Source organism: Mauremys mutica, chromosome 2, assembly GCF_020497125.1.
Source record: "Mauremys mutica isolate MM-2020 ecotype Southern chromosome 2, ASM2049712v1, whole genome shotgun sequence".
Taxonomy (NCBI): domain Eukaryota; kingdom Metazoa; phylum Chordata; order Testudines; family Geoemydidae; genus Mauremys; species Mauremys mutica.
Genome location: NC_059073.1, coordinates 249,510,941 through 249,533,706, shown reverse-complemented (window position 1 = coordinate 249,533,706; position 22,766 = coordinate 249,510,941). Strand labels below are relative to the sequence as shown.

Below are 22,766 nucleotides of genomic sequence, written 5' to 3'. Positions count from 1 at the left end.
AAGGCAGGGGCTGGCAACCTTTCAGAAGTGCTGTGCCGAGTCTTCATTTAATCACTCTAATTTAAGGTTTTGTGTGCCACTAATACATTTTAACATTTTTAGAAGGTCTCTTTCTATAAGTCTATAATATATAGCTAAACTATAGTTGTATGTAAAGTAAATAAGATTTTTAAAATGTTTAAGAAGCTTCATTTAAAATTAAATTAAAATGCAGAGCCCCCCGGACTGGTGGCCAGGACCTGGGCAGTGTGAGTGCCACTGAAAATCAGCTCGCGTGCCTACCCCTGGGTTAAGGGTTGGACTGAGACAGAATACTGTGGTCCTTCATGACAGCATTTCTCTGGGAACTCAATTACTTTTTGCAGGATAAAAGTTATGATTAAAAAATAGTTTCTAGGTTTATGGATATAGATAGAAATAAAAGCTCTGGGAGATTTGCATGACTTCCATTCATCTCAACAGGGTGTCGATAATGGTGCCTAGTGCTCAAAATTCACATATTAACACCATTGACTATTTCACTGCTGATTATTTTACCCAATCGTCCAGCTATTCTGGATTGGAGGCAGAATTTGGGTAAATGAAGGAGGCTGATATAGAATGCAATCTATTTTTTTCTTTCCTCTGACTTAGATTAAATTGAGACGGTAAAGAGTGAGAACCTCATCCTCTGGACTTCATTTCCCACCATCTTCTCTGTAAAAATCATAGTCCTAACTCAAGCACCTTCCAGTGACGTTGCAAGGAAAAATAGCATTTCTACAGTGCAGTGAAAATGTAAAGCACTGCATCATATGTGCATTTAAAATACAGATTTATGGTGCTCCAGTTATGTTAATTGTGAACAACAGTCCAAGTATTTTAAGAGGCTGAATTTGGTTCAGTACAGTTGATGAACTTCACATGCTTACCTCTCCATTGAAGAAGCAAAATATAGTTGCAACAAGTAAGCCCTAAGAAGGACAAAAAGAAAATAGGTTAGAATGTTTCCATGTTTGTGCATTATTGTTAATTTAAGGCTCAGAGTCATGAGATGAAGGGATTATGATACACTCCTACCTCCACAACCTCAAATGACCGTCCTGTATAGTTTATAGTCAGGTATTACAGTATCCCATTGATTTTGGCCTTTCCACCATGTTTTACTCGTGCCTATGTTGTCATGATCTACTGTCATTACCAGCCATTCCAGTTCACATATTTTTGCCTTTAAGCATTACAGTTGCTTCCTGTCAGGGAGTGCTAGAAAAGGGTCATTAAAAGGGCAGATCCTAGTCCAAGGTAAGGGGGAAAGCTTAGGAGCAGAGCAGCTCATTGGTATGGAATCTTGAGAAAGAAAGGGGTGAAGCTGAGCGACCTAGATGCTACTGCTCTTCTTTCGGAAGATGGATGCGAGGGGAGCAGTACAGGCCAGGTGTCACATGTTCTTTTTTCAGCAGGAATGGAGTGCCCCAGGAGCACAGGTGTCGGCTTCCTCCTTCCCCCGAGGTGCACAACTGCTGCTCTGCTCCAGGCCCCGCCCACTCCACCCCTTCTCCCAAGACCCTACTCCCACCCCACCTCTTCCTGACCCCACTTTGCCTCTTCCTGCCCCCTCCCCCAAGATGCCTCCTGCATGCCGTGGAACAGCTGATCGTGGCAGGCGGGAGGTGCTGGAAGGGACGGGGAGGAGTTGAGCGGCAGGGCTACCGGTGGGCAGGAGGTGCTGAGGGGGGAGGGAGGAAGCTGGCTGCTGGTGGGTGCTAAGCACCTGCTAATTTTTTTCCATCAGTGCTCCAGCCCTGGAGCACCCTGAAGTCGGCGCCTATGCCCAGGAGCTCTTAACTGGAATGTGTGTTTGGAGAAGTGAGCCTGGGAATGGGAGGACGCATATGCCTACATGGGTGGATGGAAGCATCAGTGGATGGGAAAGAAGGAGGAGAGAGAATGGGGTGAGCAAGAGGATAGAGAACAAATAAAAAAAGAGAGAACATTGGTCCTAACTTGACCGTCACTGTTTAAAATTAATCTAAGTAGCACAATAGGAGTAAAGAGGGATATTTCATTAGTGCTACAGCAAAATGAAACAGTGTCAGGTCAGGAACACAGATGAGGATGCATAAAATAAAGAAGAGCAATTTCTCACACTTAGGTTCTGCAATGTAGAGCCACTTAAGTAGAAAATAATTTTTCTTAAAAGATTTCTGTACTGTGTTCTAAAAGGTATATTAGATCTTATTAATAGCATTACATAGCCACATTTAACGTCAAGTGCATTCATTTTAGATCACTTAAAATATTCCTTAAACAGTAATAAAATAAATGTAGCAAAGAATTTTAGGGGGAAATTGCAACATAGTGACTAGCATTCTCCCCTTCCCCGCCTTTGCTGCTCCTTGATCCTGCCTTCCAGGAGTTGATCTGCCTTCCAGGATTGCTCTAAATTGTGGCCATTTTTGCCCAACTGCCTATGGCCCAGCAACTGGGAACTGGTGAGTTACTTTTATGCTTTGCCTCATCCCCTTTTCTCCAGCCAACCTCAATAGGACAGTCAAGCCAGCTTTAAAGCTCCTTTTGTGCTGCTGGATTTGGCCTGTAGGTGTGATACAGCTACATCAGTAAAACACTTTATGATGTGTTCCCTTCTATAGCATACACACCATAGATACTACTTAAGAAAATACAATCCATACGAATAAAAACGAATGCTCAGTTACTGTAATTTAAAGAAACAAAAGTTTTCCGTGATTTTGAAAAACTCGGTTGTAGCTGACTGTAGCTGACTGTGCATTATTCTGAGTGGAAGCTTAATCCTGCTTTAAAGTTTAGATAGCTTTCCATTTATACAACCAAGCATTTTTCAAAGATGCATTTCTTAGCCTACCGGAAAAAAAATCTATTTCTACATTGGCTTCACGTTCTTGTTTTCAGCACTGTCAATTTTTTCCCTCCCCCAAGATGTTTCAGAAGAGAGCATCGGAATCTCTCTCCATTAGCTTTAAGACACTTTGCCAAAGTGCTTTTAAAATTCCTCTGCTCTTGTGTTAGCATGAATTGGTAACATTCATTATCTGAGTAGCACAGTATGCATGGTGTAACAATAGATAAACTATCCTAATACTGTAATAAGGCTGTGTTAAGGCTTAATTCTCATGGCACTCTTACAGTAAGATATTGAACATATATGTGGTATCTATTCTATGTATTGTTTTTTTACTTCAAATCTTCCAACAGTGAAATCAGAAACAAGCTTTGCCGAAATCAGACGCAACTTTGCAGGGCCGCCCAGAGGATTCAGGGGGTCTGGGGCAAAGCGGGGGAGCTGCGGCGCTTGTACTCACCCAGTGGCGGTCCGGGTCTTCGGCGGCATTTCGGTGGCGGGGGGGTCCTTCAGTCACTCCGTGTCTTCGGCAGCACTGAAGGGCCCCCCACCGCCGAAATGCTGTGGAAGACCCGGAGCGACCGAAGGACCCCTCGCCACTGAAATGCTGCTGAAGACCCGGAGTGACTGAAGGGCTCCCCGCCGCTGAAATGCCACCGAAGACCCGGACCGCCGCCAGGCCAGGGCTCGCGGGGCCCCTGTGGGGGCCCAGGGTCTGGAACAAATTGCCCCACTTGCCCCTCCCCCACCCCGGCGCGGCCCTGCAACTTTGAGGGCAATTTCTTTGAAAGGATAATGAATGTTCAGGAAATTGTTAATCTATGGTTTTGGAATAAAGAAAACACTTCAAAAAAAGCATCTCTGTTCTCAACTTGGGAGTTGTTTTCTCTATATTATATGGAAAACATGGAGAATGTGGAAATGGAGACTGTGAGATGACTGATTAATCCAGAGTGAAAGCTACAGTAACAGAATTCATAGTATGAAGCATTACAGTTTGGACATACCATCCTCGTGGCCATAACAAAAACAAAAAGATCACAGGTTATTCACAGTCCCCTCACCGCCAGTAAGGGCTGTTGTTCAGCATCTGGAAAAAATGTAGCTTGATTTCTGTAAAGACCAGGTCAGTTCACTGCTGTCAGGAGAGGGCCACTTGGGCTACTGATAAGGGCAGTAGAGGTGCTACAAACTCAATGCCAGCTGGCTGGCTGCAGACTGAACCAGTATGTCTGCTGAACAGCCGTGGGTATGTTTACACAGCATTTGGGAGAGAGCCTCCCGGGCCAGATCGACAGAATTGGGTGAACGGGGCTCATGCTAGTGCTCTAAAAACTGCTGTATAGACAATGCTTTGAAATTGCGACTTGGGTGCAGCGCAGGCTCTGAAACCTGGGGGGTGGGGAAGGTGGGCATGACCCACAAGTTCAAAGTGCTGTCTATACAACTATTTTCAGAGACTAGTGTGAACCCCGCTAGTCCAAGTCTGTCAACCTGGGCTGGGAGGCTCACACCCACTCACTCCCCAGTGCTGTGTGTACATACCCAGTGTGATCTGTGCTTGCAAGGAAGAACAGCCTAATATCATGACAGGCACTGTAATCTAGTGGACAAATCCCTTATTATATCCCCACCTTCTTCCTCTGCGCTTGGCTCCAGGTGAGAGTAGGATAAGATAGAAGAGCAGATAAATAGAGCGGGGAAGAGGCGTGCAGGACTGTTTATGATTGGGATATATGCCAAAAAAAAAATCTCACAAACCCACAGGTGCTGGAATTAGGGGTGCTTCTGCACCCCCTGGCTTGAAGTGGATTCCATTATATACAGGGTTTACAGTTAGGTTCAATAGCTCTCAGCACTCCCACTATAGAAATTGTTCCAGCATCCCTGCACAAACCCACCCAAAATCCTCTCAAGATCCTAGCCTGAGGCCCCTAGTTTGCAAGTATCGAAGTTTACTCACTTTCCACATTCTTTCTAATCGTCATTGAAGCACTTGTTGCTCCTTCCCCTATTAAGACAATTCTAGGAGCTGAGTTTAAGGGAGAAGTGGCCAGAGTAATACTTGTTCTGCCCCTTATGGAAATTAAGGTCAGCCTTATCTGCATCAATTTGGGCCAGTTGCCAACCTTCTTTGAAAGCATGACTATTTATTGATCTGTATTGCAATAGCACCTAAGGGCCGCAGGCAGGGATCAGGGCCCTATTGTGATAGATTCTGCACAAACACAGAACAAAAGATAGTGCCTGCCCCAAAGAGCTTACAATGTAAATATGACAAGAGACAACAAGTGGATACAACAAGCTGATGGGGGCAACACGAGGAGCAGTGACACACTCCTGGTTGGCATGGCCAGCAGTGGTCACATCACACCAGCAGCCTAACCATTTTTGTGTTTTTCAGAGGCATCACGGCACAGGAGAGTTTTACAAGGAGCGAGGGGGCATTGCAGATGACATATTTCCAACTTCCTTTTCCAGAATAGGAGGAAATCAGTGAATTAATGAGATTTAGACTAATGCACACTAGATCAAGAATACTCACACAGCATAGGTTTCTAACATTAAGCTGAAAAGAACAGATGACACTGCTAGTTGCTTTTAGTGACAGTAAATACTAGAGAGTGACTTGTTTGTTCTTCAACATTAGGGACTCAGACACTTTCTGTTGGATAAAAGTTGCTACTTCATTGGGGTTGTGAAATATGAGTATCCCAGCTCCTATATACACCACTAGCTCTGCCTGATACTGCAAGACTGTTAGGGGATGGCTACATGGCCCGTGGAAGCAAGCCTGAGGATAGGGGTGGGCTTCAGAGCCTAAGCAGCAACTTTGAAACACTGACTACATAGTTATTTTTAGAGGGCTAGTGGGAGCCCCTTAGCCCAAGTCTGCCGACCTGGGCTGGGAGGCTTGCTCCTGTGGGCTGTGTAGACATACTTGCACTCTCTGGGATGTCTTTATCTTTACCTAAATAGATGGCATGCTTTCCTTCTGGACTTATGCTGAAAAATCTTTTCCATTTTTATTTTTGCTCCACCAGCGTTCACAGCTCTGCAAGTACTTTCTCCTTACTTTGGCTCTGCAGTTTCACAGTTATTATTAGATATTAGCCTTGTGTTTTCTGAGCCAGGGGATTTAGGGTACAATTGATTTTAAGATTGCTGTGTTTGTACTCTAGCTTTAAACAGCAGGGAGCTGCATTTCCAAGAATGTCATTGGTGGGGGGCCATTGATTCCTTCCTTGAGGACCACAATGTGCAGATTACTCCTTACATTTCTCTTTTCTGTATCTCCTGTGTTCTTTTCTGATACTATTAGTTTCTGCTCGAGCTGCTGCAATCTTTGCTGAAGCTGAGGTCACTCATCCTCCATCAAACAGCCCTCTCTCTGCCTCCTCTACCCACAGTATGGAGTAATTAAGCTCTCCTCCTATATTTTGTCTGAGATACATGATAACATTGATTTTGGAGTGGAGAGCGTACGTCAGGACTGATGTTATTTTAGGATTAACACGTTTAGTTACTGCTTCTGAATTTTTTTTTATTTAACTACTGAAACTCTACCAAGATCACCTGAACCGCAGCCTTCTGTTGAACCTTGCCCTAGTGTATGTTCAAATTTACCAGCCTTGGGACATTTGTGTGTCTTCTTGAATTGATGGCTAGATTTTTATCATGTTTGGAAGCCAATATTGGTCTGAGCCCATTCTTTGCTTGACAATTATTTGGTTTGGTTTTCACTTCACTACAGTGTCTTACAGTGGAGTTACATTCTGAAAGGCGACTTGTAAAATATAGCTCCATGGGGTTTGACATGGATTGTATCTCAGTGACTCCATATGAAATGTGCTCATTTCACCAATAAAGAGATACTTGCTAACTGCTAGGCCTGTAAGCTCAGCCTGAGTTTTGGCAGCCAAACTGCCTGCCTTCTGGATTGTGCCTCATCACCAGCAATAAAGATTTTGCAGGTTTGATGCTGCCCTCAGTTATACCTCTTCACCCAAGGCTGGATTAATCTTTTGTTGGCCCTGGTCCCCGGACCGTGGCCCCATCCCCCATTCCGCCTGCACTTGATCTCTTCCCCCCGAGGCCCCACCCACTGCTGGCATGGGGTGAGGCGGCGGAGAGGAGTGAGCAGGGGGTCAGGGGGTGGAGAGGCATGAGTGGGGCGGGAAGAGGCTGAGCAGGGGCGGGGCCAGAGTCTCAGTGCTGGAGCCCCTTCTGAGTGTGGGCCCGGCCCCTCGACACCATTGGCGCCATTATAAGCTGTGTGCACCTCCATGCCATCAATTACACCTGTGTAACCCTATTGCCTTCAGTGGGATTGTATTGTTTAAGAAATGGCAGCATTCAAAGACAGTAGGGTTGGATAGTTGGTCTTGAAACTGAAATCCAATGAACCATTTTGGTGAGGATGCAGGTATGAGCCAGAACAGAATCTGGGGCGCACACACAGGTCCTGCAGAGCAGACAGTAGAAAAGAGCAGTAAACATTTATTTGTCACCAAATTGAGCAAGTTTGCGCCTGCATGCAGAATGGAACTGCGCTTTAAGGAAATGAAAACTGAGATGTGAAGTATCCTACTCTGGGTTGTCTCTGTATTACCCTTCCCAGTTCATCACAAGTACTGTTCAAGCCCGCGTAACTCTAAAAGTTCTGGAGAAACTGAAATCTTGCCCTCGAAACTAAATATTGAACATTTAACATCACTGTAAAGTTGATTTTATTATATGGTGCTGAAACTTGGAGACTTATTAAGACCTTATTATCTGAACTCTACTTTTTCATAACCAGCTGCCTTAGACAAATCCTAATGACCAGATGGCCAGAAAAAAAAATCACAAATGAAGAACTTTGAAGGCATACAAAGCAGAAACCTATAGGACAGGAAATTATGGAATGAAAATGGAGATTACTCGGACAACACAGAGGACAGACTCAAGTAACTTAACAAGACAGACATTAGACTGGAACACCCAGGGCAAGAGGAGATGAGGTAGACCAAGGATAACATGGAAACACACAATAGAAGGAGAAATGAAAGATCAAAATGACATAGGAAGAAGCTAAGGCCAGGTTCAGGGCCAGATTTAGGGGCAGGCAACCCAGACAACTGCCTGGGGTGCTGGGCTTGGGGGGTGCCAGGCTTGGGGTGCTGTTTATGTTGTTAGCAACAAGAGAGAAAATAGAATATTTGAAGGAAAATGTTTCAGATATTCTGTATCTGGATTCATTTTTCACTAACCTTCTAGAATATTCTGGACTTTTGTAGAATCTCATGGAGCCTTCCAGACTTTCTGAGAACTACATTTTTCTTGAACCTCCTAGAATGTTGTCAGCTGTGCCCTTGCGAGTATTTAAGGGGTGAGGAATCGCCAGTCAGTGAGATATAAGAATGAAGTGAAGTGTAGCTGAGATATTGTGAATCTTGTTTTATTGTGTAATTGCATAAGTGTACTTGTGTTTTAAGACTTGGAGACTGTAAGTAGCGACTAACAAAGGACATATTTAATGAGACACCAGAAATATCTAATGAACCCATATCTACGCGACAATATAAAAGAAATACTGTTACTTCTTTTGCCATGCTTAACACGTAATGTTTGATGACTTTCTAAAACTGTGGAACATAGACTTTTGTTCTCCCTAATACTGTCTGTTTTTCCCTGTAGAAAATAAAAGATGCCCCCGAAGAAGCCTTCAGGAGCTCAGCATAGGAAGTGAAAAGCTCCATTGCAATCTAATTTGCAGCAAAGAGCAAATTTGATGGGAAAATATCTGAAACAGCACAACGGAGACCAGGCTTTAGGTCAGGGATTGGCAACCTTTGGCGCGTGGCCCACCAGGGTAAGCCCCCTGGAAGGCCGGGCTGGTTTGTTTACCTGCTGCGTCTGCAGGTTTGGTCGATCACAGCTCCCACTGGCTGCAGTTCACCATGGCAAAGCCAATGGGGGCTATGGGAAGCGGCGCGGGCTGAGGGATGTGCTGGCCGCCACTGCCCGCAGCCCCCATTGACGTGGAGCGGCGAACCACGGCCAGTGGGAGCCACGATCGGCCGAACCTGCAGACGCGGCAGGTAAACAAAATGGCCTGGCCCCGCCAGGGGGCTTACGCATGCCAAAGGTTGCCGATCCCTGCTTTAGGTAGTAGCAATTGTCCCAGTACCGAAGAAATTGAGGAGTGAAGTGTAGATGATAGAAGTCCTATTACTAAGGAATTAGCAGATTTACTTGAAGATAAGGATGGAAATGTGAGGAAAATGATGATGGCAGCATAAAGGAGAGTAATGATAAAGAAGTTTGTGTCTCACATGAAAAGGAGACTAATGTCAGATAAAAATATGGTTTACATGAGAAGGCGAGAAATGATAAAGAAGAGTCAGCTTCACATGATGACAGAAACAGCAATGAGAAAAATGGCACACCACAAATTGATATATCAGGTCCTGCTTTATGGTTGGCCATCCTACACTTTGCCAATATTGATTGTACAATTTTGAACTGGCCAAGCAAAATTGAGGATATTATGGTTCCAGTAAATGAGCAGAAGCGACACTTCTGAAAGTCACACTGCGAAAGTGTGCTTGAGAATGGTGAGAAACTGAATTGGTGTTGGGTAGTTTACTCGAAATCAGCTGACAAATTGTTCTATTTTTGTTGCAAAATATTTGACAAGAATGCCAAATCTTTGCGTGCACTTTCCAGGTACAATTACTGGCATAACTTAGCTGATGCTCTGAAGCAACATGGAAAGTAACCCGGCTATTTTATGGCCTATTCCAAATGAATGGAGTTCGAGTCCAGGCTCAAGCTGAGTAAATGCATACACACAGAAAACCTGTACATTATTAATGTAGAAACCCAGCACTGGAGGAACGTGCTTGAGCATCTGATCTCAATTACCCTCTTCCTTGCAAAGAATAATTTGACTTTCTGGGGCTCATTGGATAATTTGTTCACTGAACATTTCCTTGGTTTGGTAGAGCTCCTTGGGAAATACGATGATGTGAGCACTTACATCGAGTACTTTGTAAAGAAACTATGGACCATGACTGCAGCAAAATAATTCAAAACATATTGATGTGGCTTGGCAAAGTGAAGTACTATGCCATAATAATGGACTGCACTCCCAACAGATGCCATCACTGCTGCCAAAGAAATGGAGAACAACTTAAGAGTTGAGTCTGTCTTCAAGGAAACTCATATTCATTGGAAGAAGAGATAGTTTGGTTATAAGGGCAGAGATAAGGTGATGGGAAGCTCAGAAGAAAAAATCAAAATAGAGTTTTTTGCTCACTCATTGACACTGCTCGAGTATCCATCTAGGAAAGGTGTGGACAAATGAAGCAACACAAAAAGACCTGTTTTTTTTTTTGGTATGACCTTAGTACTCTGCTTTTGAAAAATTGTATGGACCTTCACTGGAGGTGACATATGGGGAATGTTTGGATGTCAATGATAAAGACCTCTATATCGAATTGGACAACCCATCACATTTTACAACACAGGAAGCACACTCCACTCCAAGTTCTCCAATTCATCCATGATGCAGCGCTGAAGGATACTTTTCCTAATGTGGATAGCTTTGAGGATTCTGCTCACGCTGCCAGTCACAGTCGTGAGTGGTTTGCGCAACTTTTCGAAGCTCAGGCTCAATAAAACATATCTTCAATCGACGATGGTCAATCATGCATGCATATTGTACATCCAAGTACTAAAATGGGCTACAAATGTAATAGAAATTATGTATTCAAAAGTTTAACAAATGGGGAGAGGGGAGCACTAAAAATGCTCCTCACCTGGGAATCATTTGTTCTAGGACCACCCTGGGCAGGTCTACACTAAAAAGTTAAGTCAACCCCGTTACATAGCTGAGGGCTAATCCACACCCCTGAGTGATGTAGTTAAGCTGATATAACCTCTAGTTTAGACAGCATTTCTTTTCTCAACTTAGTCATGGTAAGAGGACTTGCGGGGGACAGAGGAAACACTACAAGGACACCCTGAAAGTATATCTTTAGAAGGGAAGCATTGACCCCACGAACTGGGAAAAGCTGCCTGGCAATAGACTGCAATGTCATTGCATCATACATCGAGCCTCAGCCTGTTTTGAAGAGAATCGCCTTGCTCAAGAGGCTGCGAAACAGCAGAGGAGGAAGGAAAGTATACAGCATCCTGGCCAGCAATTGTGCTCTCTCCAAGCAACTACCTGTCATCTACATGGAAAAACATGTAGCGCATGGATTAGATTCCTCAGCCATCATAAGTCTCATCAATGACTTTTTTCTCTCTGGCAGACATCATCTTTGTATCGAGGGATAGCTGACGATGAGTGAAGACATAGCTTAAGACTGCAGCAGCAAAGATGGAGGGCAGTGGTGAAGGCCCTATGATTCGCATGGAATAGAGAGTATCAGAGGGGTAGTCGTGTTAGTTTGGATCTGTAAAAGCAGCAAAGAGTCCTGTGGCACCTTATAGACTAACAGACATATTGGAGCGTGAGCTTTCATGGGTGAATACCCATTTCGGACATGCATCCGACGAAGTGGGTATTCACCCACGAAAGCTCATGCTCCAATACGTCTGTTAGTTTATAAGGTGCCACAGGACTCTTTGCTGCTTTTATGGAATAGAGAGGCATAAAAAGATAAGAGACTTATGTGAGGCATGGTGCAGAGAAAACATCTGTAAAGTCTCTGCTACTGGCCACGTTGAGGGAGATGGTCAGGGTGAGGAGGGAATATGGTAGATCTCCTGCTGAGAAATGGCTGACGCTGAGTGCTTGGGTGCTCACTATCCCGTTCTCTCACAGCTGGAGCCTCCACGACTGCCCCTTTTATGCAGGAATATGTCATACAAAAATGGTGCTCTAGAAATAGCCAAGTTGCAGAAGACATATTTTTGCCATTTTTAGTGGCTGAAATACACCAAGAGAGTTTAAAATGACCAGCAACCCAAGTAAAAAAGAACAGGAAATGAAAGAAGCATTCATCCTATCAGGAGTAGCTCCATAGCTCTAGCTTTCCATGGCAGGATGAAAACTTTCTGTCTGCTTTGGCACAAAACACCAGTAGTGCTGTCCTTTTAAACCAGGGTGTGTATGAATGCATATATTGTTAAATGGCGCAAAGAAGCATGGTATTTTTAAATGGTTAATTTTGTTCTGCAGAAAGCAATTCCTCCACTTGTCAGCAGGAGTTAAATTTACAAACTCCAGGCAGTCTCTCTCTTGAAAAAAAATCAAACCTGCTCTTAGAAAATACAGAGCAAGCATCATGTAATTGAGGCCTGTGACCTCCTGTGAGCTGTGTCCTTATTTGACAAGGCAAGCGCTTAAATACTGAGCATTTGCTCAGAAGCTGATACAAAATGTTGAATTAATCTTATTTCTTATGATGGGCTAACTCCAACTTTCAAGAGCTCTGATTCAGTAAGGTATTTAAGCACACGAGTAGCTTTTGGCATCGTGAATATCACCATTGACAGCAGCAGGATTATTCAGGTGCTTAAAGTTAGGCACATGCTGACGTACCTTGCTGAATCAGGGCCAGAGAGACCTGTAGCTGGATCTCACATAGACTGCAGTAAGAGGCAGTGTGGATTTGAGTTGCATGAGTGCAAGCACGGTGGGAGGGCAGAATTCACACAAACTCCCTGGTGCACACCACTTCATTCTTTTATGGGATGCCGCTTGCTCTCCCATATAAGTCCATCTCTTCGGGCCACTGTGGAGAAATTTCTTCATGCTCATAAGAGACTTCTGAGTGCTGAGTGCTGGTGAAAGGAACCTGTGTGCAACATTCTGTAATTTTGTATGAGATATATGGGAGCAGGATGTCTTCCATAAACCGCCAGTGTGATTTTACAGGCTTTTGAAAATTATGCCGTCTAAGGAAAATCCATAATTAACTTGATGTTCTGGAATTCAAAGCTTTGCTTTGTGACACGTATATTAGTGGATGTCTGTGGTTAGTTGGATAGATGTGTCCATCCTTCTAGCTAGAGCCTCTGCTTCTGAGATAGCTGCTATGCTTTAAATACTCCTCTTAAGGGGGGAAGTACCTTTTCTGTTTTATGTAATCTTCAGTTCCACATATTTTGAAACTGTACAACTTTTATTGGTGATGGTGAGGGGGGCTCTAAATTTCCATTTGAGAGATCTTTTGAACCACTGTGGTGCAGAAACAGCAGGTATTCATATCTGGATCAGAGAAGCCATTTGTAACATGGATTTAAGGTTCAGAGGGGTTGAGGAAGCAGCCAGCCCTGTTCCGGAGAGAAGACTAGCAGGGAGGTGCTAGCACAGCTTGGCAGCATCAGGTTAATGGGTCTGATTACCAGCTAGGGAATATACATGAAGGCCCCAGCTCCCTAAGGGAGCCTGTGATCGGGAGAGGACCAGGAATAAACTCTTCTGTGACTACAGCAGAAGACCGTGAGGGGCGTGGGAGCCCTGTAGCCCACTTCCTATTGGGGTGGATGTCTAGTCCATTAAGCTGCCAGAAGCCAGGGAGCCCCGCAATCAAATAGGGTTATTGAGAATAGGGTTATTACATTATTTTGTTGCTCCAGGTTTCCTTTTTTTGTATTGGAGAATACACAGGTCCCTGAGATATAGACCATGAACTGAACTTCGCAGTGCTGACTATTTTCCCAGGCTGGTGATTGAGTCCACCAGCCTACACCATTTTCAGTGCCACAACTGGAGGAAAATAAAAAAAAAGGGGTTTCCTTTTTATAACTTATAGATCAACTCCACAGATCTGCTAGGAGCATTTTGGCCTATGTATAGTAACAAACATGATGTGACAATACTGAGGCACTGCATTTGAGAGATGAACAAATAACCTATCATAGTCCAGGTAAGGAATAGCATATGTTTGCAGTGAAGAAGGATGTTTGGGGAAATAGACCACTTCAGTTTAGAGCAAGAGTGGCTCCTATTATTCAAATTGACCTTTAGTGTGGGAAACCTAGCAGGGAACATCTCACTGTATTGTTTTCCAACTGGGAATAATACCCTGTGAAAAAAGTACAGTTTATTCTGGGAACAAATACTCCGTCATTCATGATCTTCAGTCATCCTATTCTGACAATAGACTGCAGCATTCCAGTCTGTACTTGTACTTGTTGCGAGTGGAAGGTTTGTTCAGTATGTCAAATCACAATTGTCACATACTGCTGCAATGGGTTATCGAAAAACAAACAAACCCCAGATCTGTCATACTATCTATGAGAAGATGCCAGAAAAACAAGTATTTAAACAATTCAGAGCTGAACATAAAAGTTACAAACCATACAAAGAAATAACTGCTAATTACATCAACAGTGCTAGAAGAAAATGAGCACGCAGAGATCACATATGTGACTATTCTGAATATGTGATTGTTATAAGAAATACCTGCGAAAGAAATGCTCTGAAAATGATCCAAAACTCTAACTCATAATAAAACTACCAAAAAATAATAATAATCTGAATTTTGATACCCAGCTAAGGATCACATAATAAGATAACTGCAGGGCACTCATGAAATAACATATGTTGTTACATATTGCTATGTAGTACATTATGACCATATACCACTGCTATTGGAAACACTGAAAATTATGAGGTAACTCATATTCCCAGTGCTCTGTACCAACTAACTTTAAGAGTTCTGGCCAAACATCCCAGGATTTGTTTACACTAGGAGATGCTAGATAAAGTTTTCTGTTGTTGTGGTCAGTGGGGTGGCTGTTGGTAGGAATGCTGGGATATATGGAATAATTGACTGACATGTCACACAGAACTTCTCTGAACAAGATTAGAGAACATAGGGTGGGATCCATGAAGGGTGAGGCTATGTCTACACTTGCAATTGAAGGACAAAATTTCTGTCTTTCAGAGGTGTTAACTCCCCCACCCTTGAAAGATAAAAGTTTTTCCGCGACAAGGGCCTGTGTGAACGGGGGGGGGGGGGGGGTTGCAACACTGAGCATCATGGTGCCTAACTTTTAGGTTCCTAGAAAATCTCAGGAACCACGCTAAGATCCACAAAGCCAAGTTTGGCCCTTAGGATCCCTATACAATGAATGGGGAGAGACAGGCGCCTTAGGATATGATCCAGAAAGCCAGTAAAGTAGGCGAGGAACTGACTAAACTAACAAATGGGAGATACTGACCAGAGATGAGTGTGCCAAAGTCTGCCTTGCTCTTGGATATGTGCTTAAGTCTGGGCTGCACGGAAGTGACTATCTCTGCTTGTAATCCATAAGTGGGTTCCCGTCTCTTGGAGTCAGGCAGATGAGACCCATTTTACTTGCTTAGCGACTGATCTGTGGCTGTGGAAGCCCATAGGACGTAGAATTTGCCTTCCTTGGACCTCTGCCTCACCTTAACCCTCCCCACTTTACAACCGTGTTTGAGGGTACTTCTCTTCCAGCTGTGTTTTCCCTTCTAATGACGTGGAAGGACTACCCTTTTTTTTCAGTGATACCTCTGTTTAGGATTTTGTTTGTTTCTTCCATTGCCTGTGGTATGGTCTAATTCCTACTGTTTGTTATTAGGATTTTATATTAATTCTCTGTGTTTCCTGACAGCCGTGCTGGCACTGGTAGGTGCTTTATAAATAAAATGATTATCCCAACGGTCACATTGCCTTTCTGTAAGTGGAGATAGCTATATCATTAGCCTGACACCCAGTTACGATGTTTGGAAAGGCACACTTGTATCCCTAGAGACCACAGACATGACAATACACAGAGGAGCCCACGACAGGAAAAGATACACACCTTCTCACTATGTCTGATGGGAATTATGATATAAAGATGGAGCTTTTAAGAATCGCGCCTGGCTGTCCCTGCTAACCAGGCACTTGGCCATGCTGAAATAATCACCTCCTAAATAATGAATAAAATTTATTTATAAGAAATGAGTGGAAACAGCTTCTGCTGAAAACTTTTCTACCTAGGAAATATAGGCCCCTTGAATTTATTTTTAGTTTTTCATTCAGTGGTTTACTTGCACAAATAATTGAGTGTCATTATTAGCAAAAATCCAAAAGTTTTTTTTCAAGTAGCTTATTTTACATAAAATAATTTCATTTTCCACCAAATACATTTAAGTTGTGAATGAGCAGTTTTCCTGGGAACTATAATTGATAAGCAAGGCATAGAACAGCGGTGTAGGTTCCACAACTGCTAAAATACACATGCACTTGTTATAGATGACTTTTGCTCATGGAATTGCTATATATGGAGGCAAATTTGTGGTTTCCCAGGTACATTGGTTTTCAGGCATTTTGAGAGGTAGATAATCATTGTACATGCAGCTGAAAATACAGCCTATTATGTTAAGGTAATTGATATACAGATATCAGTTGAATTATTATGTTATTACTTTCCCCTTTGGAGGGAGGGGAATTGTTTTGCACACTGGCTCACTGATCTATAACGTTCAAATAATTCTTCATCATGAGCCTCGTCATGAAAAAAAAATAGAGGCCAATGGGATGTTTGTTCACTTTCCACGTGTCTAATATTCATATCACAAGTGCAATTTTTTGAAGTCTGCCACCTTTGGTGAATGATGGACAGTATGCATTGAAGCCAGAGTAGACAGTCAAGCAATTGAAAATTATACATTACTGTACAAAAGAAAAAAAAATTGAAGGCAGCCCTTTTGAAATATTGATGCTGTTCTTTCAAAATGCTTATAAAATCAAAATGTTAGAGTTGTATTTTAATTTAAACAGCTTAAAATTGTGAATTAACAAGTAACTGAGCCTTAATCATCTTGATCCTTTCTTCCACTGTGTACAAACATCTCTTCCTTGACATAGTGATTTCCACATACAGTTAATTTTAATATCATCCCCTCTGCAGTGTTTTCGGAAAGGCTGTCTGAGCACATTTGCATTAGCAGGGCTTTGAACAACATTTAAAGCCCTCTGAGATCTCAATTTTCTCTAGTCAGTGCAGAAACATCACTATTCTGTAATTCTTGAAGCATTTTCCCCAGCTACTGATGACTGTTTGCACACTAATAATAGAGCCACAGAAGAAGGTAATATATGATGTGAAAATGTTGGAGAAAAAGAAAAAAAACCCAAGCAGTCATGATTACTTTCAGAGACAAAGCATTTGGCAAAAGAATCCTCTGCTAAAATTAACCCTACTGGCAAATACATGTAAACCTAACTTGCTATGATATTCCATACCTGGTAATGCATTAGTATATGCATGATGTAATCGTATATTTCTCCAGCAAGTCTGTTTTCTGGTCTCCAGGGAATAATGACAAACTGAATTCCTAGTAAGGGCACCAGGATTAGTGTGGCTCTGACAGCTTTCATGTACATGTTGGACTCAGCCCGATGAGTATCTCTTAGCTTTGTCACCAGAACTCGGACGATGTTAAGCAAAAAGAAAAAATTTACCTGAAAAAACAGAGTCTTTATTGGTAAAACACTCAAATTAAAATACAAAACCCAGCAATGACAACAAAACACAGCTTCATGGCCCCGTCAGAGCTCATAACAACAGCTCATTGTGATTGACATACAGACCAAACTATGTAACCTTGGGTGCCTTAACACACCTACTGCCAGATTTACAGCAATGGAGGATATGCCCCCTAAATCCCTTTCTAGGCAATAAAGGCTCAATCCTGTAAGGTGCTGAGTTCTCTGGCTCCAATCTGGCAAAGCACTAAAAGTATGCCCACTGAATACCATGGTACTACTCATGTGCTTAAAGTTAAGCATGCGCTTAAGTACTTTGCTGGTTTGGGGCATTAAGGACAGAATTTTCAGAAGGGCTCAGCACTCACATTTGTGGTCAGATATTGAAATCAACTCCTGCTAAAGCCAATAGCAGCTGTGCATGCTTATCACCTCTGGAAATCAGGCCATCTGGTCCCTAAGGAAATGGTACAGCCTGAGTATAAGCAGAATGTGGACTTTCCATCTCTCTAGTATAGCTAGCTCATGTACTTTCACATTGATGGCATGATATCATGCACATAGCAGTGACAGATTCTGCACTGTAATAGGCTCTTGTCAGATTTTTTAGATCACTGAAATGATTACTCGGAGCTATATTAAAATAGTTGTAACTCCATAAATAGACGAGAGAGGGTATCTGGGCCTTTCACCGTGAAAAGCCATGATCAGAAAAGCTTTAGTATTATAACTACTGAGAAATACCTCAAATGTTTTACATTTGTGCTCTGCTTAACGAGGAATAATAAATGATTTCTGTGTCCCCACTTGCCACTTATTCTCCAGGCTTCCCCCAGGCTTCGCTGACTCAGATCGCCTAACCTTCACTTTCAGAATTCCTTCAGGCAACTGATTAAAAAAAAAGTCTACCCAGGTAAAAAGATGTGGCTCCTTTGAACCTCCCTGCCACTCTCTGTTTCTGATGGGCAAAGAGCAGATATTGTGTTTCCATGACACATCCACATTATGCATAGCACAGTTTCAAACCAGCTATTATAACGCAGCCCCTACAACCTCAAAGGCTGAGGGGCTTTTTCCGGATGGGTAAGGAAATAAAAGGTGGTAGCTCCCTTAAAGATCACCCTCCCTTATGGATTGGGGTGGTGGTGGGGAGGCATTACCTGAGATGGTGGGGCTCCCATAAACCATTGACCCCCTGCACACCCACGAGAGGCGATTTAAACTCTGTCTTTCCAGGTTAAGCACCTTCTCATGCCTGGATTAGCTCTATTTTAAAGAAAAAGATTAACTTTTCCCTAGAAACATGATAGATCTTTTTCTTAGGGTGTCTGAAATATACAGCACTGGAGAAGAGTATTAAAAATCCGAAAAGTCTTATGTGCCCTCTGTCAGACCTCAGCATTATGACAGCAGAAATTTTTTTAGGCTGCTTTAATAAATCCAGTGCTGTGAGCTAAATTCCCTCTAAGCTGCACGGCCCGCAGCAGGCTATAAAGGTGTGATGAAGTTGAGGAATTTTCTAGTGTTTTACATGAATAGTGTGTGTGCACACCTCAGTTTCCCTACGTGCTGCATGTTTAACAAGATGGTGGGAGAGGGTTTGTTGTTGCAGAGGACCAGGTGTGACCTCGCCTAGCACCTGGGATCCTGGACAATGAGTTGAGGGATCCTAGCGACCAGTGACCTGGTGACCAAGCCCAGCTTGGAAGACAGCCAGCTCTGGCCAGTGGAAGGACAATGGGCTGAGGAGAGAGGACCCCAGTTACCTGACCAACCAGTTCCAGCCACAGGGGGAACATAGGATGGAAGAGAAAGGGCCCCAGCAACCTGTTTACCTGGGATGGAAGACAGAGGACGGGGAGGAGCTGTTTGGGACGGTGATATAGGATGCCTTGGCTGGAAGAAGGGGGCTGCTGGACTGGCAAGAGAGAGCAGCCAGAGCTCACCTGGATGCGGGAGAGACCTAGATGTACTGTGCTGAGGGATGCTAGGCCTGAGGGCCTGGAGAGTTTCCTGTGCTGGGTTCAGACGCTCTATAAATTCTTCTGTTTTACGCTGGCTGAGAGTCACTCCGGTCTAGAGATCAGGGTTGCATTATTCTCTCTGGGGGTGGAGGACCCGGGGGATACAGAGTGAATGGAATCCCTGAGGGGGCCCACGGCAAGAGACAGGAGTTCAGAGAGGTGCGATTCCAGGAGGCAGAGGGGCCTATGGCTTAAACCTCGAGAGAGAGTGGCCCCCCCCGAGAAGGGCTGTCGCACTGAACGGGGTTCCTCCCAGGGACCGTACAGAGCCGGAAGAGAGCATGAGCCCTGTGAGTCCGTGACAAAAGGGCCATGCAGGCATGCAGCCACAGGGGTCTGGGGAGAGGAGAGAGGTAGGCGGGGAGGGGAGCAAGTTGGGGGCATGCAGGGCTGCTGTGGGGAGAGGCACCTCTCCCCTGTCCCTGGAGCTGCTGCTGGCGGGGAGAAGCGCCTCTCCCTGGGAGGTGCTGCTGGCTGGGAGAGGGCTGTGGGGAGTCCTCTGGCACCAGCCCTGGAGCTGCTGCCAGCAGGGAGAGGGCTGTGGGGAGTCCTCTGGCCCCAGCCCCAGGTCAGCCTGCACCCCAAACTCCTCATCCCCGGCCCCATTCCCCAGCCCACACCCCCAGCTGGAGCCCTCACCCCCCTTTACCCTAGCCCGGAGCCCCCTCCCACACCTTGAACCCCTCATTCCTGGCCCCACCCTAGAGCCCTCAGCCCCAGCCCTCACCTCCCCGCACCCTAACCCTCTGCCCCAGCTCGGAGACCCCCACTCCGAATCCCTCGGCCCCACCCCTGTCACATGTCACCTCCATAGTGGTGCACATAACAAAATTCATGTGGATATAAAAAATTAGAGGGAACATTGGCTGTGAGTGATTGTAAAGAGGAGGAGCTCTCTGAGTATTCTCATTCCAGGCAGGAAAATTTGTTACCACGCCAAGCAGGGTGACTTGTTTTCACAAATGCTATATTACAAAACTGTCATGTGTAGTTTTCCATTTCCCATATGTGATTAGAACAATTAAACTTAGAGTGGAGACAGTAAGTTATTTTCTAGACAATTTTTAGGAAGCATACTGCGGCTTGGTATTGCTGAAATCCAATAACTGTTCTTAAAGGAGGTTTACAACAAATTTTAAAGATTTTTAACTACTCTGAAACAGATCCATGTTCATTTATAGACATTTCCACAATGCTCATCACCATCGCATTTGATCTCTCAGAAAAATAATGTGGATGTCTGCAAGTAGATGTCAGACCCCAAGCCAATGAAAGCTGAATCTGTTGGGATGCTGACACAGTGCATCTGGCTGACAAATGGAGATAGGACTAATGTTTGGTTTGAATAAAAACTTTCCCCAAATTTCAGGGTGTTCAGGTCTGTTATACCAGTTTGAGTATCTTGAGTAATAGGACAGTGGAAATAATGGGTTCCCTGATGCATACACTCATGTCCTATAAACATTAATGGACGTTACGGGGTTGGTTTTACTATATGGGCAGAACTTGTAGGTAGGTGCCTAGGGTGGCAAGACAGAGTGAGTGGGAAAAAAAACCAAAAAAACAAAAAAGCAACCTTGGGATTCCTAGCTGCAACTAGCTTGATTTGCTGTCTCGTGCTCTGTGCTTCCCCTACTCAAGCATTCTATTCAGGTTCTTATCTCCCATAGCCTCTTCCTAGTTTAGCTCCCTACCTCTGTTCCCTTTTACCACAGCATCCAACAAAAAAGGGTAATTCATCACTGGAACAATTTACCAAGGATAGTGGTGGATTCTCCATTACTGGTAATTTTCTATCTGGTAAAGATCTATCATGTTTCTAGGGAAAAGTAATTTTAAAATCAAGACTGGATATTTTTGTAAAAGCTATGCTCTAGTTCAAACAGGAATTATTTTGGAGAAGTTTTGTGGCCTGTCTTATGCAGGAGGTTAGACAAGATGATCACAATGTTCCCTTCTGCCTCAGAATTTATGAAAACCAATGCTGAATTATTGACTTGGTCTCAGCACCCTGACTAGGCTAATCCGAATCATAGTTATTTCATTTATACCACATATAATGCAGCACATTTAGCATAAGTAAGGTTAACTGCATAGAAAAGAAGATTCGGTAGTTTAAATAGCTTGGCCATGGTTTTAAAAAGGAATTAATGATTTTGGATGCTTCTGGTTTTAGATTGCCCAATCTGAGACACCTTGAAGGGGCTTGATTTTCAGAAAGTGCTGAGCACCCACCCTCTGAAAATCAAGTCCCTTTTTAGGGGTCTCAGGTGGGGCATCCAAAATCACTTGCTACCTTTGAAAACCTTGGCCAATCTATTTAAGATACAGAATCTTCTATACAATGCAATTTTGCATCATTTCTGGGAAGAGTAACTCAACTGTTAACATAATAACAAATAATATTCTTACCAATAAAGCCGCCATTACGGGTCCATGAACAATATAGAGCAAGTGAGTGTCAACGCTCATCCAGCAGCTGGGGGGAGAATATATCATTAACTCAAATACATTTTTATACATAGCTATAAAATGTGCTAAGTACCTTTAAAATCATACAATACTCACTTGTCATTGAAGTATTTGGCTCTTGCAACAGCATGAATAGATGCTGGCACTAAAGGAAACCCTACAATGATTAAAGGTATAAATCAGCCTTCATATTTTTTGGCATGCAGTTCATGTGACACTAAAAATAACATTTCTTCTTTTTAAAAATCACATATAAATGGGAATTCAAAGCTTTGACAAAATAATTATAATTCCACCTGACTTCAGGTCATATGGCTTTCTTGGTTGTGAGATATAGAGGGGAATAATTGTGATACTGCCCTCAAAAGTGGCCATGGAGAGGTGTCATGCTACCATCTCAGCTCAAAGCTGCTGTCAGTCACTCCAGGCATGTTGAAATACCTGCAGGGAAAGGGGGAATGGCCAGATACACTGAGGAGGAGAGAGAGGGAGCATGCAGTTCTATGTGAAATATTCCCTTTGGAAAGCAGGGTTCCTTGGTATGTAAATGCCCACTGAACAGGGCAGCAGTAACTTATTTTGCAGGCTAGTACAGCAACCAGGCTACTTTTACTGAAGCTGAGGCTCAGGCCCTAGAAAATGTATAGAGTGGAGCCAGGAGTCTTACAAGTGGATGAGATCTTGGAGTGTTTACTCTGCTAATCCTGCAGATTCCCAGCCACTGTACATTCAGATGGCCCTACTCCACATGTCTATCATTAGTAGGGAGGGTATGGTAGAAATCCCGACTCCTCATATCCCCATATCAGCTCACGTAAGTCCTCTTTTGACGTGAAAGGGGAGGATACCACACTGACAGACTGCTGTAGGGGGCCCATTTTTCTTTTTATGCCAATCCCGCATAAGGGAACCACTTGTACTAGGCTGAAGCATGGAAACCTGCCATGCTCTATTCTCTTCCTA

General features: G+C 43.6%; 1 protein-coding gene across 1 annotated transcript in view; it reads right to left on the bottom strand.

The window, feature by feature from the left end:
- Positions 1-22,766, bottom strand: part of CALCR (calcitonin receptor) — a 163,966-nt gene that overhangs the window by 10,055 nt on the left and 131,145 nt on the right. The window contains exons 9-12 of the mRNA XM_045004147.1: positions 21,900-21,960; positions 21,744-21,810; positions 17,065-17,283; positions 912-953 (exon numbers count right to left, since the gene is read on the bottom strand). Coding sequence (XP_044860082.1) covers positions 912-953; positions 17,065-17,283; positions 21,744-21,810; positions 21,900-21,960 — 389 coding nt within the window. The remainder of the gene's footprint in view (positions 1-911; positions 954-17,064; positions 17,284-21,743; positions 21,811-21,899; positions 21,961-22,766) is intronic.